General features: G+C 43.2%; 1 protein-coding gene across 5 annotated transcripts in view; it reads left to right on the forward strand.

Moving 5' to 3' along the window:
• Positions 1-1,629: 1,629 nt before the first annotated feature.
• The window catches only part of MAGI2 (membrane associated guanylate kinase, WW and PDZ domain containing 2), a 758,699-nt gene continuing 742,397 nt past the window's right edge, over positions 1,630-17,931 (forward strand). For all 5 annotated transcript variants that reach the window (XM_065629412.1, XM_065629428.1, XM_065629445.1 and 2 more), the window contains exon 1: positions 1,630-1,967. In XM_065629412.1, the coding sequence (XP_065485484.1) occupies positions 1,667-1,967 (301 nt within the window). In that variant the 5' untranslated portion in view covers positions 1,630-1,666. The remainder of the gene's footprint in view (positions 1,968-17,931) is intronic.

A 17,931-nucleotide genomic window follows, 5' to 3' on the forward strand; every position in this document is an offset into this window, starting at 1 on the left:
AGTAAAGGAGACACAGCCAAGCATGATCACATAAAAGCCTGTTTCCATAGGAACCTAGAGGGAAAACAGCAATACAATTTGTGAAAAATTTCATTGCGGAGCCACTTTAATTGAAATTTTAAAAATATTTGACCAGCTTTAAATCACGTGCCATAACACACGCTACATTTCTCTTGCCTTCCTCCGTTCAGTACCCTGTCTGCAGACCTCTGCTTTCACATATCCTGCTCTCCCATGACCTGCAGGCACAAAAACTACGCTTCTTAAAGTCAGGAGATTGCTCTGCCTGTATTTTGTCAATCTCCCCTTCAGATGGAAACTACAAGGTGCTCAGAAAGACATGCCAACTACTACACTCCACTGCCGGCACACGCGTTGGGCACACGGCAGAGCTAACGACAGGGAGAGCCCGCACAAGGAGCGGGTTACGGTATCGCCTGCTGCACAAAAAGCACCTGAGCGCTTGGGCAGAGCGCAGACCTAGAGGTTGGAAATGTTGGTCTTTGGCCGCCAAGGTCATTTGGGGTTTGGGGCCAAGGAGCAGATGGCAACCTGAGTGAGGGTGGTGAAGCGCTTGGCAGGTGACGGAAGTAGATTTTATATAGTAAAAACTGCCACCCCTCTCTTTGTTATACCCTCTTCTGGTGTTAACACCCACCTGAGCTACCAGCTCCTGTGGCCACAGTAACGGGCATTAAAAATTATGCCCACGTACCGCTCAATAAACTGAAGCGTGACACCTCCAAACGGAGGGAAAACACTCTGCAAACGCCCATAACACTGAGATCCTCCAAGTAAGCGGCCGCCGGTGGTTTTCCTGGCCACAACTCGAAGCCCGTCTCTCGCCGGGTCCCTCCCTGCCATGAGCAGAACCACCGGCCCACAGCATCCCCATTCTCCTCCACCTCGGGCAGCCTCCGCGGGCTCCCGCTCACCGCGGGTGCCACCGGCAGCACGCTGGGGACGCGGCCGGACCCCCTCGCTGCGGCCCGGCGGCGCTCGGCCCGCCCGGCGAGGGTCGAGGCCGCCCGGGAGGCGCCCGAGCAGCCGCGCAGCCCCGAGCGGCGGCCGCCACCCCGCGCCATCTTGTCCCGGGGCGCCCCCTCCCGGCCGGGCCGGGGAGCCGGGCCGGGGGTCGCCGCGCTCCCCGCTGCTCGCCGGGTGCTGCTGCCCCCGCCCGGGCTGCTCTCCGCCTTTGCCGGCCGTGCCAGGCAGCCTCTCTCTCGGCCTTCACTACCGGGTCAGGCGAGGCGGGAGCGGCGAGGCAGCGCCCGCCTCGCTCCGGCACCGACACCGACACCCCTGCTCCTCCTCCTCCTCCTCCCCCCGCCGCGTCCGTCCCCTCCCTCCTCCCTCCCTCTCTCTCCGCTGCCAGTTTCTCTACAACTAGTACATCCACGCACAGGCAGGGTCCCGGCCGCCGCGGCTGCCATGGATATCAGCTAAAGCCGGACGGAGAGGGCAGAGCGGCGCTCCCCGGCCCAGCTCCCCAGCCCCGCGGGGCCGCCGCGCCCCCCTCCCGCCGGCCCGCAGCAGCGGCGGGCGCTCCCCGCCCCGAGCCTGCCCCGGAGGAGCCCGGCTGCCCCGGGGAGGGCGGGGGACGAGAGGGAGGGACGGAAGAAGCACGGAATACAGGGAGGGAGTCGGGCAGAGCATCCCCACGGCAATGTCCAAGGGCTTGAAGAAGAAAAGCCACTGGACGAGCCGAGTCCACGAGATCGTGATCGTGAGGAACCCGGAGGGGCAGCTGGGCTTCGAGCTGAAGGGGGGCGCCGAGAACGGGCAGTTCCCCTACCTGGGGGAGGTGAAGCCCGGCAAGGTGGCCTATGAGGGCGGCAGCAAGTTAGTGCCGGAGGAGCTGCTGCTGGAGGTGAACGAGACCCCCGTGGCCGGGCTCACCATCAGGGATGTGCTGGCCGTGATCAAGCACTGCAAGGACCCCATCCGGCTCAAGTGCGTCAAGCAAGGTAAGGCGGGCACGGCCCCCACATCCACTCCCCCACCCCCCGCTCCGGGGGCCGGGGCAGGTCTGTGGGGGGAGCCGGGGGGGAGCAACTTTGTTGCTGCAGTTTGACTTTCCCCCTCCCCGCCGGAGCCGCCCCCTCCCCGCCGGCGGGGGGGAGGATGCGAGCGGCGCTGCGCGGTGCCCGCAGCCGGGCGAATTAAATGTGCGTCAGTGGCAGCGCTTCGCCATGCCGCGGGAGGGGACGGGGGCGCGGGGCGGCGCCGGGCAGCCCCCCCGCAGCCCCCCCGCAGCCCCCCTGCAGCCCCCGGCCGCCGCTGCGGCCGCCGCTGCTGCTGCTGGCGGCGGGGCCGGAGGAGCGGCCGGGGCCGGCTGCGGAGCGGCGCTCGCCCTGGGCTCTGCCTGGCTCCTGGGCTTGGGGGCAGGGGCTTGCTGCTGCTGTGCGCCGGGCCCCTGTGGCATCAAGGGCGGCTTTAGCATCTCCTAAGTGTCATTAGCGGAAAAGTCATTCATTTGATCCCCGGTGAAAACGATCGCCTAATCCCAGGGAGCGGGGAGCTCTGAAAAAGTGGGAGGGAGAAGCAAGGAGAAACTTTCGGAAGAGAACGGTCTGCTTTTGCCTCTCCTCGGTTACTCGTATTTATTTTTGTAGTACTTTAATAGGTTAATGCATTTCCAGGAAAGTCAGTCGAGAAGAGATGCCACAGATGCTGTTTCCATGTTTGTTTCTGTCCTCTTTAAACTATGCTGAGCTGGGCTGTCATCAGCTGAACGCTTGCAGGAGGTTTCTGGTACCCCAGCAGCGTTTCTGAAGCAGAGGAGCCGTGAGTCTGTAGGTGCACCTTGGACACGGATGGTGCAGCGGCTGCACACGCACTGCTGGAGTGCGCATTTCAGCTGGGCAGCAAGCGCAGCCCTTGAAAACTTGGGGATTTCTGCAGTGGGCAGACTTTAGATGCCGTGCATCAGAGACGTTTGTGCTCTAACTACAGCTGGCAGCCTTCGCTCAGAGGACATACAGGAGAGTTCTTCTGACATTTGGTATAATTTTGTAATTTAACTTCCTCACTGAAACTGGTGGTTTATTGTTTAAATTTGTGATACTTCTGAATGCTTGAAAGAGATCCCAATTATAAGTTTATCCAAACATGGCAGAATCAGTAGAAAGAATTTGACTTTCACTCAGGCCTTCAGAATGTACTTTATGATATATTCAGCTATCTACGTAAGGTCAGACGTCTAACTGAAGATACAATCTGGGATTTTTCTATTTGTCCTCTTGGGTAAGTTGAGCAATATGTTGTAGATCCTATCTTGGTAGTCAGGCAATGCAGGGAGACAAAATAGTTTATGTGATAAGTGAAAATTAGAAAGGAGTATAATGGATTCTGTCTTGCAGTATAGTGTCATCTCTGGTCACCTGAACTCCAGGAAACCTGCTTTGTACTTTCCTCTTTTTATCAATAATTTTAGTGTGACTGGTCTTACTGTGTGACAGGATTCAAAAAGAAGCAGCAGTGGAAGTGTCAAGAAGATAAGGGTACATTGTCTGTGAAGTTACTTGAATTCTTTTTTCTTTGCAGAAATCCTATAGATGCCTTACAGTAATGCCAGTTTAAGGTTACGTTCATTTACTATGTGAAACAGTCTCTGTCCCACCTCTTCACTGTTTTTGTAATTTTTCTCTTAAAGCAATTACCAGTGATTCATTAACGTCTGCAGCCTTAATAAAGATATCTGTCATACATGAATTAGGGACATTAGTCAGGCTTTTAGTCCGTGGATTACTGCAAGTTTCTTGAATGAGACATGGAGGATGCGTTCTAAATTCTGCCTAGTTTATATATATCTCTGAGGAGTTCTACTTTGGTATGTTAACACACTACGCTTTTGATGTGAGTCCTCAAAGCACTGGCCAGATGACTGCGTGTTTGGAAATGACAGTTCTGCAGAGATTCTTGGACTGAGAGTTGCTGGCTGGAATGATCTTTCATCCTTTACTTTGCCAAAGGGAGAGGCCTTCTGGATCCAGCTTCCTATTTTTTTAGAAAAATGTCAATGGTTTGTGTGTTTTACCACCTGACTCCTCCTTCAGTGTCACTCAGTCTAATCTCTGCACCCCTGGATTACAAAGCACAGACAGCAGGCGTCTCTTTACAGGAACAAATTATTATTCCCCAACTGTACTTTGCAGCAGAGTGTAGGAGAGAAAAAACTGGGCAATAAAATCTTTGTATGTTTTTGTAACTTTTGTTCTCCTTTTAATTATAAAACACCTTTAGCGTGCTGGAACAAGGTTAATGAGTCCATTATAATTGTTTCTGCATAATTTATCAATGATATCTCTGTAAATTAGAATAGTATGACCTTGAATGCACCATGTGACCGTAGCTGCTTCTTCAGTGCTGCCTAGGAATAAAGTCAGAGAGAGAAATATGGAGGTAGGGCACAACTATTTATAATGTGGTGCTTAAGAGACTGTGAGTATTTATCTTATTAGAAAGTTTTGAAAATTCACTTGTAGATGAAATCAGGGAGTGGCTAATTCAGTTTACAGGAGTTAGCTTGGCTGTTTTGAAGTGTGGAAAATAAAGGTGCTTTCATGCTTTTTCATTACGTTGTGTTTGATTAAACACCCCCCTCTTCAAAATAATGAAACCCTTATAACATTACGAGGTTAGGTACTTCTTTAAAATAAGTCCAATGGAATATTGCTGTTTTATGTGAGCTGAACATCTCGAGCTAAAAATATTAACTTAGAAATAACAATCATATAATGTAGGAGTTGCTGTATATCATCAGGAGAAGTAAACATCATGAGAAACTAATTAGCACTTCCACATTATGATCTGACATACAACTCTCCTAAGTATGACTCCAAATAAACAAGGTTTTAATGCAGGAAATTATTGCCTGGTTTTGCATGGGGAGAAAAGATTGTAAGAGCCATTATTATTATTATTATTAAACCTAATTCTAAGAATTCACAGAGAAGTATTCCTTAGAGACTATTTCCTGTTTGGGGTTTTTTTTTGTTATTTTTTTCTTGCAAGCCACTTATTGTGCTACTGTTGGCAGAATCACGGAGATTCTCTTAAAACACATGGGGCAAAATCTTGGCTCAGATGAAGTCAATGGCAAAGTTGTCCTTCACATCAGATGAAGAAGACAGGATTTCCTCTGTAAAGTCCAATGCTTTTTTGAATATATACCTTTCAGTGGGATAATTTTGCACAGCAGTCAAATTAGTTTGGCATATTTGCAGATGTTACGCATTCTGACCTTCTACTGTCTCTGGTGAAGAAAAGAGCCTTACTGTTTCTGGAAAAAATACTTCTGAATTTCAAACGTGATTGTTTTTATATGCAGAGCAGTTCAGACTAAGTACTGTCTTCTTCCCACAGATGCACAGATGCGTAGTTGTAAAAGTAGCAATGTGTTGAGGAAAGAAATCCTAATTTGGATAAGTAATCACACGGGGAAGAGTCATGTGAGGAGCAATGTTGTCTCCAGTTCCATGCTTTCTTCATCACTGCTGTCTCAGATCCACAGCATCTTTCTCCAGTAATTCCCATCAGTAGGTGGCTCAAGTCCATGATGTGCACAGACTCCCACACAGCTTTGGTTTTAGTTTGAAGAGTTGTAGGAACAGCCCACTCAGTTATACTGAATAAACCACGGTCTTTATTCTTTGCATAGAGTTATAAACTTCCACAGATGCACTGAGCAGAATCCCAGTGAACGGTCTGAAACGTGGATTTCAGAACTCAGGAGCATTCTCATGTCACTTTCTCATGTCTCAGATTTGATTCCAAATCACCAGACTTGCTAAGCTTCAACCCATAATGCTTTAGCTCCTTATGCAAAAAGGTATTTAGTACACATGATGTAAGCAGGGACTTAAAACCAGTTTTATTTTCTCAGCCTAATCATTTACTTAGGAGTAACTGTACGCTGAAATGTTTTCCTGACTATAGATGGACTTAAGCATATTTGCAAGTAGTTTCTCAGTCAGAAGATTTGGACCCTCTTTAGGCTGGAGACAAGAGTGCCGGTGTCTGGGCAGACTGGAGATCTGCATCCGCCGCATCCCAGTCCTGGAACTGGCGACACTGGTTTCCCAGCAAGGAGTAAAGGGACAGGACAGTACTGTCCCACCACCCAGTGAATTGTGGCTCAGGGATTTAGTAACTTCGTAGTGTTGTGTATTGTTTTTTTTCTTTTTTAATGAGTTCATCTGTTAGTTTTGCAATTAAAACCTGGTTTGCAGTTGGCCTTCGTTTTATATATATATATATATATATATATATATATATGTATATATATATTTTTTTTATTTAAAACTCTGTGTCAAGCCTTTCAACAGAGAAGTAGAGGAATGTTTTGGTTTTACGACATTTTTCCCTGCACATGTAAATACCATGTCAGATGGTTAAAATGTTGATATTTTCCTACAGACTTTTTCATACATGTTTGCGTATGGATAGTTATGTTTTTAAGAAATGTTTTGGGTGTTTAAGTTCATCAGTAATTCTCTTCTATGTTCATTAAAATACTCCGTGCATACAGATTGTCTTTTTGTGTTTTTTCTTCCTGGGTATCAACATATACTGTCTTCCAAGATGTGAATGTTGGATAAAGTTTTCTTCACTAATATGAAGAACAATATTTTATACTAGAAAGCTGCATGATTTTCTTATTTTTTTTTTTTAAATTACAAGCATCTTGCAAAAACAAAACTCAACTATGAAAACCTGCATGGTTGCACTTCTGGTATATAATGCAAAGACAGTATTTGAAAATAAACTGTCCTTCATACCTACTCCTTTTTCCTAACTTGTGCTCATTAGAATTTTACTAACTCCAGAAATCAAATTCAGAGTTTTCTTTTTACCATTACTTTATGTCACTCTTATGCTTGCCTGTCTTAATTTAAAGGCCATTGAGGCTGACTTCTGACTCATGTAGCTGGTGATTTATTCTTCAGCTCTTCTACAGAGATTGTTATGTTTCATGTCAGGAACTCTGTTCGCTGGTGGTAGAATTATATTCATTGGTCATTTTCCTTCTCTGAGAATTACGAATGTGTCATTAAAGGATGGGGCCGTGACTTTGTTAATACATCATTTTCTTGAAGAAATGAAATAATTGAGAGTGCTTGGCTTATTTCTGTTGAGTCACATATGGTAAAGTTCATTTCACACTAACACCTGTCCATCTGTTGATACTGTTGACATCAAAGGCAAGTACTGGCATGAGGGGGTAAAATTACATCTGACTTACTTTTATGCATCCTGTACCCTCACCTGCATTAATTCAGCACTTCATGAAAGATATGGATTCTGAGCTTTTGCTTTCAGTGTTCATGATTTCTTGCTCCTTATAGGTTAGGACCTCCTTTCATAATGTGAAAGAATTGATAAATTATTCATCTACATTTTTTTTGTATACAAGAAGTGGTGTATATATGGAAAAAGTGCTCCTTCAGAAGGGATTTATGTGAGGAGGTGGTCATAACTGTGATTTAGAAAGAGTGATGGATAGAAAAGTGCTGCAGTGGTTGTAGAAGCAGATGTTTCTTGTTCTTCCTCATAGAGGTGTCAACAAATTTAAAAAACGGGAAACTTTTTTTGCTAGAGAGCACCAAGGCAAGGGTTGAAGAACATAGTGCTATTGCTTGACTGTGTTAACATTCTGGAAGCATTTGTTTGAATTCCATGCTTATAATACATGTTTACAAATATATGAGTATACATATACATCTCTGGTTTGTTTTGTTGGGGTTTTTTTTGAGAGCTGTGGTTAGGGCTTTTTATCTGTAGGTTGAGAGTGTGTAAGACTTTGTGTAGTATTGCTACCCTACAGTATAGGATAGTATATATGCTATACTATAATATATAACTATATTTATAGGCCACAACACTACTCTAGAATGTTTTTCATAGAAGTTTTGATGCATATATGTAAGATAGTTACAATGAACAGTATGTGCAGTATGGTACAGTTTTCCGCAGTAGGAAATAAAATTGTCATAAACTTTGGAATAAGATTGACCAGCTGCCTACCCAAGCGCGTGCAATCTATAGCACAGAGTTTGGAGGTTTTGATTTCAGTAGCAAAGTGCTTATCTATCTTCGGGTTTTGTCACTGAATTTCATTGCAATGCTGGCTTTAACTGAATTTTCTAAAATCACAGGGGCTGTGATTGCAACAGTATCTCTTCAGCACACCTAATTTATTACAAATCAGCTTGCTTTCAACCTCATGGAAATCTACCCAGTAAGAAAATGTAATAGTCTTGATGACCACTTGTAAAGCTTTCTCACTGTAGGCTGAAGCTACCACAGTGGAAAAGTGAAAAAGCAGATGGAAGCAAGACAAAAGGAAGAGAGCGAAGGGCTTTAACAAAAAGGAACTTTACCTAGCATTCCAAAAGTGGACAAAAATTCTCACTGGTAATTGATTATCTCTAAAACAATACTTATGGTTTTAATGTTCTTTCAACAGTAGCCTAAAAAGTCTCATTTATTAAAACCTCCTATCCATAATTTGGACTCTTCACTAGAAGTTGACAGAAAGCTGTTGTTTGTTTATATCTGCCATATATTTCCCCATTTTACAATATGTAAATGAACCACAAATGCTGTATTTCTGCATTCTCAGTGAGCACAGGCAGATTGCTGGGATCCAGACAGCTTAATCAAAAGGTGTGTTGCTGTCAACACAGCACTTGCCAGTGTCTTCTCATTCATATATGTTATGATTAGTAATATATAAATAATGCTTTTTCAGTCTGCTTATCAGCTTCAGATCTTTCTCCTGGATGTCTTTGATTATTTCCACAATGCATGGACAAAAGATGAAGAAAAGACAAGGAACATAATGGAGAAAGTTAAATGTGGGAGAGAAAATCCCAGGAAAAAAAATTCAAAGGTTCTTAAACTAAAATATTACTGGTTTTAGAAATCACATATTCTGTCATATTCAAGAGAGACTGTACAGCCCTGAGGAGGTTCGTCAGCACAGGGAAAATCAACACAGGGAACAGGCATTTCCCAGGTCTGTCTTAGTTCCTCAAAATATGTTGAAATCTCATGCTGAGCAAAAGCTCGCCCTCTAAAATACCCGCAATTGATTCATTCCAATGAAAAAATTGTTTTTATTCTTCATTAGCTGAAATAATGAGTTGCTCTTAATGCACCTGTTAATATGTTTCTGTCCCAAGTTCCCACCAAAGTAGGGTGAAGCAATGGTGCTTCCTGAGAAATGGGGGGGAAACATTTGTGATGGATGACACATATTTGTGTAGCGTGACTTTCATATGTTTGTGACAGTCCTACAAAACAGAGATTTACTGGGTAGTGTTTAGTTACCATCACGCCAGAACTTCATGCGGGTTCCTTGCTGCTGTGGTGGCACCTTGACCTCCCTGGCTCGCTTTCTGCATCCTCCTTCTCTGGAACTGAAATGGTTGTGGTGCCGTTGACCTTCAGAAGTAGTGCTGGCCCATAAACCCTGAGTAACTTCTGCGCCTTTCTCTTTTCAGACCTCTGACCTTGGGAAGCAAGGGTTACAGGTCAGATGTTCAAGACCATGTGAAAATGGAAGAAAAACCCAAGCATGCCTGTGTTTTATGGTCTGCAGATGAAGCAGAGGGGCTATGTCCACTAGCAGAAAAAATCCATAGGTGAAATAACAGCTGCTTACATGTCTATATCACAGTTTGTTGACTCTCTTGAATCATTCTTCATTCAGATCCGTGTCTTTCAAGGAGCTCCCCATATACCTTTTATTTCTTGCAGACCGTGGAGCCCTACCTGCCACCAATGTCCTTATTTCTTGCCTGCTCCCACAGCTTTGCTGCTGAAGCATCTTTGTTCAGGCCTTCTTGTGTCCCTGGAATTCACCTTGACCCTTTCAAGTACTGTGTCTTTCAGGTCTGGCATTAGCACCAACTAGTTTATTTGGAGTAGTAAGATGTTTCTGCCCTCTATGCTTGAATTTACTTTAGAAAGCATGCAGAAACTTGTTTTGACCCAGAATTTTGGCATTCCGTGATTCCAGATCATTCCTGTTCTGAGAGGAGCAAGCCTGGTATAACAATCTCCCATTGTCCCCGGTCTGGAAGATACGTGACACAGCCTTGACAACATATGGTAGTCTCTATAGCCATTGGTGCAGTAATTTTATTGAATTATCCAGAATTATTAAATTGTTCACAGAGTCCCCAGATTATCACACTGGGGGCCAGGGTTTTCCTTTGGGAGTCTGTTAGGTCAGACACTGAGAACAAAATAGAAGAAATATTGTGTCTTCAGTATGCAGAAAAAAAACACCAGACATTTTATAATTATGAGTAGTGCTGATAGATTTCTGATGAATAGCAGAACAACTGGTGAATAATAGTAGGAATATAATGAGCAAAATTTTCTACACTGTATACTAGCAAGTAAATTGTGTAGCTGTGTTAATGCAACATTAGTATTCCAGAGTGGAAATCCTTCCTGGAAACTGGTACAAGTCATCTTTTATTACTTACCTATTTAATCTTGGTGTCTTCGTATCTCACATTGTCCTTGCATTTGTCAAAACGAAATATGGAATATGATTTGTTAAATTGCACATTTTATGTGGGTTTTTTATAATTAAAAAAAATCTTCTAGCTTTGTTTCCTTCATGGCAATCATCAATTAATCTGCATATTTCTGATAAAATATATCCATTTCATAAAGCCACACCTAACTCCTGCTGCAGAAGCTGAAAGGAAACAAAATTAGGGCATCAGTCACATTCCAGGATATCTGTTTAACATGTAAGTTGTTACAACACACTCTTTTTGTTTGCTTGATTTTAAACTCAGATTGAAAACTGAGGAACAGTCCTATTTGTGCCCTGTATGAGTTACCCTGAACAGTTGCATTCCCATGGCTGGTTCTTTAACTAGTATGAAATGAAATGGCTGTGTTAGTTTCTATTATTTCCTTACGAAGTCCTTCTTTGTGCTAAAACTGCATTAATAAATGTCACATAAGCCTCTCTTATGCTTCCAAAATGGTATGTTAGTATATAACAAGAATTAATCCCATTATATTTTAATTCTCTGTCCTTGTATTTTTATAGGAACAGCATTTTATACTTCAATGTGTTGCAGAGTCCTGTTGCAGACCGGGTGCTCCCATCGTGGCAGCCCAATTCTCATGGAGTGGGAAAGGCAACAGCTGCCAAACTCTTTTAGCAGATTGGGGCAGGAGGTGAACATCTTTTCCATTTAAACTCTTGTGTGCTCTGCTTAGGTAAAGTGTAATTACCCCCCAGATTTCCTGCACACCCACTATGCTATTCTTTTGTAAAACTCTCCTCGAAGCTCAGTTGGGCTGAGATGCCAACTCTGCACTTGACAACATGAGGTGATGTGCTGTGACTCCTGTTCATTATGTTGACAGTGATTGTTTTTGCTGGTATTTCTGATTTCTCTTTCCGTGTGGGTTTGTTATATCTGCCTGTTGCCTCATGCATAAAGTCTGAAACCTTTTGGTGAGAGGAACTGCCTTTTGTTATAGCAACTAGCATGACAATTTCAAGTTGTGAGTCTGTAGTTTCTATGGCAATGTAAGTAAGTATTCACATTAAATTCAGAGTTAGCCATAATGACTTTCTTGGTAACAGTTATTGAAAATACCCTGTATCATTTTAACACAGGATCTGTAACTCAAATTGACAATATTTCAGTCTTGGTGATAGAAGCTGTGAAGTGGATAAAAGTTGAGCAATAGGATTTACGAGAAAATACCCAGTTGTGACTAATGTGGAGCATCTATTATTGGTACCACTGGTCTGTTGTCTCATGGTCTTTCCATTACAGCTACTGTTAGTGAAGTCTGTTTACAAAACCTTAGCTATTCTAAATACAAAGGATATATTTCCTGAACAATTTAGGTTTTTTCTTTTTATCTACTCCATTTACTTGTAGAAGAACATTTTCCCCCTGTAAACTTGTAGAAGAATTACTGGAATTTCTGATAAGCCAGTAAAAAGCTTTTTCAACACTCACTCTCTTTGGTCATTTTCCAGTAAAAATAGCATAAAAGATTTCAGGAAAAGAATGCATCACAGCACTGGAGGTTTTGTTGAGAAACTAAAGTAAAATCAAGATGTTGCATTTTCTTAATTAAAATTAAAAGTCAGTGATTAAAATATTAATTAAAAAGCCTTCTGGATTCATGTTTATATTGTGTTTTGATGTCACGCCTGTGTACTGAAATACACTTCTGAACAGATGAACCCATAAAATTTAAAAATGTCTCCTTTAAATGTGTGTGAAATATTGTAGGGGTTTGCATACATTTAATCTGACTTGAAGAAGTGTTACAGCTGCATTGCCTTGATAGGGATTCACGTTCATGTGTGTGTTTTAAGGCTAATAAAATTGATTTTTCTAACTGTAAAAGTTGGAGAAACTGAAGATTATTTTTTTTGCTTACCTGAGAATTCACTTCGTGCATGTGAAGAGGGCAGTATCGGTTTCTCTTAGTAAATGTAGCAGATCCAATAGTGTTCTTTAGGGTCAATATTAGGTAGTTTTCTACTAGGTAGTAAGCGTCTTTCTCACCTCTTGCTGTAGGAACTGGTTGCAGTGAGCTACAGATTTCATCCCTCTCTATCTGCACGTTGTTGGCCAGGTAGTGAGGAGGACGCTGCTGGGAAAGAGATTTGCAGCTGAGACATTAGAACAGAAGTCTTCACATGTGTCCCTCTAGACACTAATATTACTCTTGTTATCAAACTATCTGAATAGCTTCCAGATTCTTAAAACTCCTTTATATAAAGAGTTTATTCAGACTCCTCACCAACCTCCGTGAATTTCAGTGCAGGGAGGGAAGCTGGGGTGGCATAAAACTTCCTCGCAGCTTTGGTTTCCCGATCTAGGCTATGAGATATTATTCTTAAAATCTCCTAGGAAATCATTGAGTTTCACAGTGGCAGTGATTATACTTTCATTATGTGTGCTGTGGTTTTATGTTTGTTTGTTCGTTTGTTTGTTTTTAATGTTTACAGCCTGTCTAGCTTTTTAGAGAGAAAACATCTACCAATAGAACTGGCACTGTATCTCTCCAGTGTAATTGCTTAGGTTTTTATTATTATACTTTAAAAAGTGATTCCTTAAAACATGAATGTTATTATTAGTGTATCAAGACAAGTGAAATCAGATCTCATGGAGACGGGTATATTACTACAAGCTGGCAGTGAGAAACAGTCGCTGCCCCAGAGGGTTTATAAAGGCTAATTAGACATAGCGGATAGGTAGGAAGAGGCAGAACAGCACGGTGGTGAAATGACTTGCCAAAAATCTCAGATCAATCAATAACAGAGTGAAGAACCCTGCAATGCAGTTTAAAAGTCTATGCAAGCAGTACTGTGTCCAAGTAAAGGCACGCAAACTGTGAAAAACCTTGCGCTCCTGTTCAGTGAGGATTTCTATTGATTGCTTGAGTAAAATATTTTTATAGGCATTTATTCTATATTCCATGACAAATCATGTGTAAAGCAGAAACACTGTCAATAACAAAGAATCATAAGTGTGGAAAGATCTGCGCAGAGGAGTGTGATGGAGTGTTGTCTCCTGCAATAAAGTGCCTTTCAGAAATATATTGGAGGTGGCAAAGTGTAGGAAACTGAAGCGATACACATTTATATATTTTAATGAGATATTTGTTTGTTCCCAGTGCTAAGTGGACATGTAGGTACACCAACCACACTATATATTTATGAAAATTTTTCTGGCCTGTTAAAGCTGCTGCCTGATGAGTGGCTCATTATAAGTAATTTGTGTGGGGGTTTGGGGGATTTTTTAAAAAATTTGATTTAATTTTTGTTTTAAGAAAACTCCTCATTTGCTTTGGAAATATGAGAAGTCCTAAAAATCTTACCACAGGCAAAGTTTGACTTGCCAAGTGACATGTACAAAATACGAATTAAAAACCCCGTGGGAGCCTCTCACTTTTCAGAGTGCTGGGGGACTTCAGATTGGCTTCGGTGGATGGTGGCAACTTCCAGAGCCCTGATATTGCCATCTTTTGACACTGATAGGGTGGCGTTATTGTCAAAATCGTAGATTTAGCCCAACTTGCAAAAAATTAGGGAGAATCCTAGATTAAGCCCAACTTGTAAAAAGTCAAGTATAGGGTTTAGAGTTGTCATCCCTCCAAATTACTGAGGAGTTGCAGAGGAGTGGGACTATGTTGGCATTTTGAGGACATGCAGTAGTGCTAGGCAGGGCTCCATTAAAGCCATTTCAGTTGCAGTTACACCAAAGGTTATACTTTGTGGCTCTGTACTTTTGTCCCTCTGTGGAGAGCTGTTGGTCCCTCTTTGTGCTTTCACCCCCTTCGCTTTGGCATCGTTTTCTCATTTCTCACTGGAAACTCTTCACTCCCGCTCCCTTGGAGATGCTGGGATGAAGGACAGGGAGGGGGGCTCCCCAGCACTTATCTGGTGTGAGGAAAGTCTACTTTAGCTGCTGGAGTATGTTTCACTGTGAGGATCTTCTAGAAGGTCTCTGTGTCGTCCTCTTTCAGTGCCTGGGGCCTGTGCAGAGTTTAAGTGACAATCAGTGAGAGATCAGAATAGGATTTTGCCTTGTAACGAGCAGTGAGACTTAGGTCTTGCTGAATCCACCTTCCTTTTTCAGGAAAAAGGAGTTGCGTAACATTAACAGTGACATCCAGCTGAGGTTCTGCAATCCTTATTTTAATCCCTTTTTATGTACCACAATACCTCTAGGTGCTTTAAATAAAACTGGCACAAGCCAGTGCAGTGCATTATGGACACCTGAACTGATGAAAAAACTCGTATCTCCTTTTGACAACCATGTACTACTGTTCGCACCCTTTGTTGTGTAGTTAGTGCGATAGGACTTTGATCCTGAAGTTGATCATGAATGCACTGTTACCCTGCATTTGCATTCTTAATTTGCCAAGACTTTATACAGGTGCAGTCATTTGTAGGACTAAGGACAGTGGAAACGGTGAAAAGCAGATGTCTCCAGCCTGAGAAAGTGCAGGCAGTTCGCAGTTCACTGCACAAGAATTTGGTACAGAAAATAGATAATGTTCTCGGCAGCCAATATACTCAGGCAATAGGTGAGATGAGTGGGACTTCTGGCTCGGGCACCAGAGTTAACAATCCATACTACTGTAGAGAAAAAGTCCAAACTGAACTTGATGGAACAAGACTGGGATCATTCCACTCCCAGGACCATCGTTAGCTCTTTGCTGTCCTGAATTCAGCCAGCCTTTGGGCTGTTCACGCATGCTGGGTGTCCTTGTAGCAGGGGATGAAAATAGCTGTGTTTGAAGGGTACTGGGGTCATCCTGCCCTGGAGAGTACTGACTTTTTTCTTGTGCATGTGTGTGTCTCTCACTGTCATCAGAAGGATGGGACAGCCAGAGCTGCACAGAGTGCTGGGGGCAACTATATCCCAAAATAGACGAGTGAACAGGGGATAGCTAGGTAGGTGGTGATGAACCTGAGCTTTCCCTCTGGGAATGTTGGATGGGGCACCATAAAGCTGTCTCCGAACACAGACTTGCAAGCAGGTAACCTGAATGGGCTCCTGAACCGACTCATAGACCATCCTGTGGAGCAGGTCTGTACAGTAACCTCTGGTGACCCTTGGTGCAGAACTGCTCTTGGGTAAGAAGTCCTCAGCTACTATTTGAAAGATTTCCTTCTTTCTCCTCCATTTTGTTTTTTAAAAGCACAAAATGAAACCAGATGCCAACCCTTCGAAAATATTTTTTTGAAGCAGAATCTGTGTTTTCTGACCAGTGTTTCTCGGCATAGTTTTATCTGTCCAACTTGAGAGCAAGTGCTTGCTGCCCCATTGCTGGACACGGGTCATGCACAGCAAGAAGAGTGCCAGCTGCTCAATCACCAACTACTTGCGGCTTTTAAGTTCCTGTTCAGAAGCCTTCCTAGCAATAGCCGACCACATCTCATCATGTTTATCTTCTAAGAGCTGATGGATCACAGAACCAGTGTGGCATTGCTCCAAGTCAAAAGTTTCTGCACGTTTATTCATGTTTTGCCTGAAAACAGTGTTGTGTGTCACAGCCGAGAGGCAATTTCTGACCAAATCCAGGAACAGCCTAGCCTCTGTGTCTCTATAGTCTTATTTTTTAATTTTTTTTTCCCCCTTGGGCTGGCAGCTACAGATAACTGCTGTCTCCTGAAGACAGCCTGCAGTTAGGGAGGGTGGACCTGCAGTGCTTGATTTACACAGGAATTTTTCAGACGGGAAGCAGAATAGACAGGGCAAAAAACCACACCAACAAGACAATTCACCCAAGTCTCCAAGTCAAAGAACCCTCTTTATATTTTAAATTGATTTCTTAATATTCTCCTGTTATGAGGAGCATATCTGTTGAATTTGCAGTAATTATTTTCTAAATCAAATAGTTAAATTTTATTATAAATTATAGATGGCTTTACAAATACCACATTTTTTTTCCTGACCCCTTTTTTCGCCCTTTGCTGCTCTAACCCACACACTGCAAGGGCTGTTTGACTGCCCTGAATACTTTGAATTTTATGTAAAACATATCTTCAAAAGTAGAAGGGACTTGTAGCAGAGAGGCTCCATCTTTGAGTCCTGTAGGGTATTTTACACATTTGGGGCTTTGTATAAGAAACAAGAAACCGCTGCATTTGGAAAACAGAATAATCAATTTGATTAACAATATTATAGGTCGTATAAGTTCAGAATTTGGCTTTGAGGGGCTAGAAACTGCCGTGTTCTCAGACCATGAATTGCAGGTGTTCTGTAGCTTTCAGGGTGAGACAGACGTTTCCTACAACGTCTGAGCCCACGGAGCTGCCCGTGCTGAGATCCCCAGCCTGTGCCGAGATCCCACAGCTGGACGCGGCTGACGTCCCCAGCAACGCTTCAGGAGCTGCTGGAGCTCCTCGTTCCCCAAGGAGCGGCCTGTTCCCAGCGCCATCCTGTCTAACGCCACAGCTTCTGCCTGCCCCAGCCCAGGGATAGTCATGACTACTTCCACCTGGGGTTCTTATTAGTCGGCTTGGAGATCTTCCTTTAGCTCATTTTCCTCTGAAAAACGTTCGACTGTTGGCAGTCAGCTGGGTGTCATGTTTGCTTGCAAAACACCTGCAACAACACATAATTTCTGCTTCGCTTATGTCAAACAAGACAGCCAAGAACTACATGCCCATGCTGATTTATGCTATACTGGTTGGAATTACATTGGAAATGCATGAATTTCATGTGTCTTGCTGAGCTGTGCTTTATTTTTGTGTGCCAATATCAACTACTCGGGGCAGTTTCATATCAGTATTATGGAGTTCACAGCACTGTGTGGAATATTTTGTGTTTCTCTTCTAGGAGAATTGCCAATTGGCTGTTTGTAGATCTTGCATTTCTGCGCGTTAGAGCTGTGTTTTAAAGGTTTATAACTGAGTTTTGCTTACTAAAGTTGTCCACAAGCAATGCCTGTGATTTGTTTCTGTCTTAGAACTGTTTATGAAACAAGGAAATTTTAGATTGTCTTGTTTTTCAGAAAGGTTTGCAAAATATTTCTGTAATTGCTTATTGAAAATATAAAGAATAATCTGGCCAGCAAAGAAAAGTGAGGAAAGAGGAAAAGGAGAGGTAGGAGTGGAAGACAGTGCTGAGCAATTCCATTCAGTTGCTTAACAGGCTACAAAGATTTGTCAGTCTGCAGTGCTGGTGCTACTGCTTGAGAATTTCCACCGCTGTGACATCTTTTCAGAATACGGATCCTAGCACAGGATGCTTCATTTGTTTTTTGAGAAGTCCAGCATCTAATGTAAGAGCTGGGAAGTTTCACTGGGAGTGGGAGATGTCAGAGGCCTGGAGCTGGTGCCCTCACCCTGACCATGGAGGGGAAGATTCGAGCCTTTCGTCCTGTACGAGAAGAGAGGGAGGTTGC

This window comes from Caloenas nicobarica, chromosome 1 (assembly GCF_036013445.1).
Source record: "Caloenas nicobarica isolate bCalNic1 chromosome 1, bCalNic1.hap1, whole genome shotgun sequence".
NCBI lineage: Eukaryota > Metazoa > Chordata > Aves > Columbiformes > Columbidae > Caloenas > Caloenas nicobarica.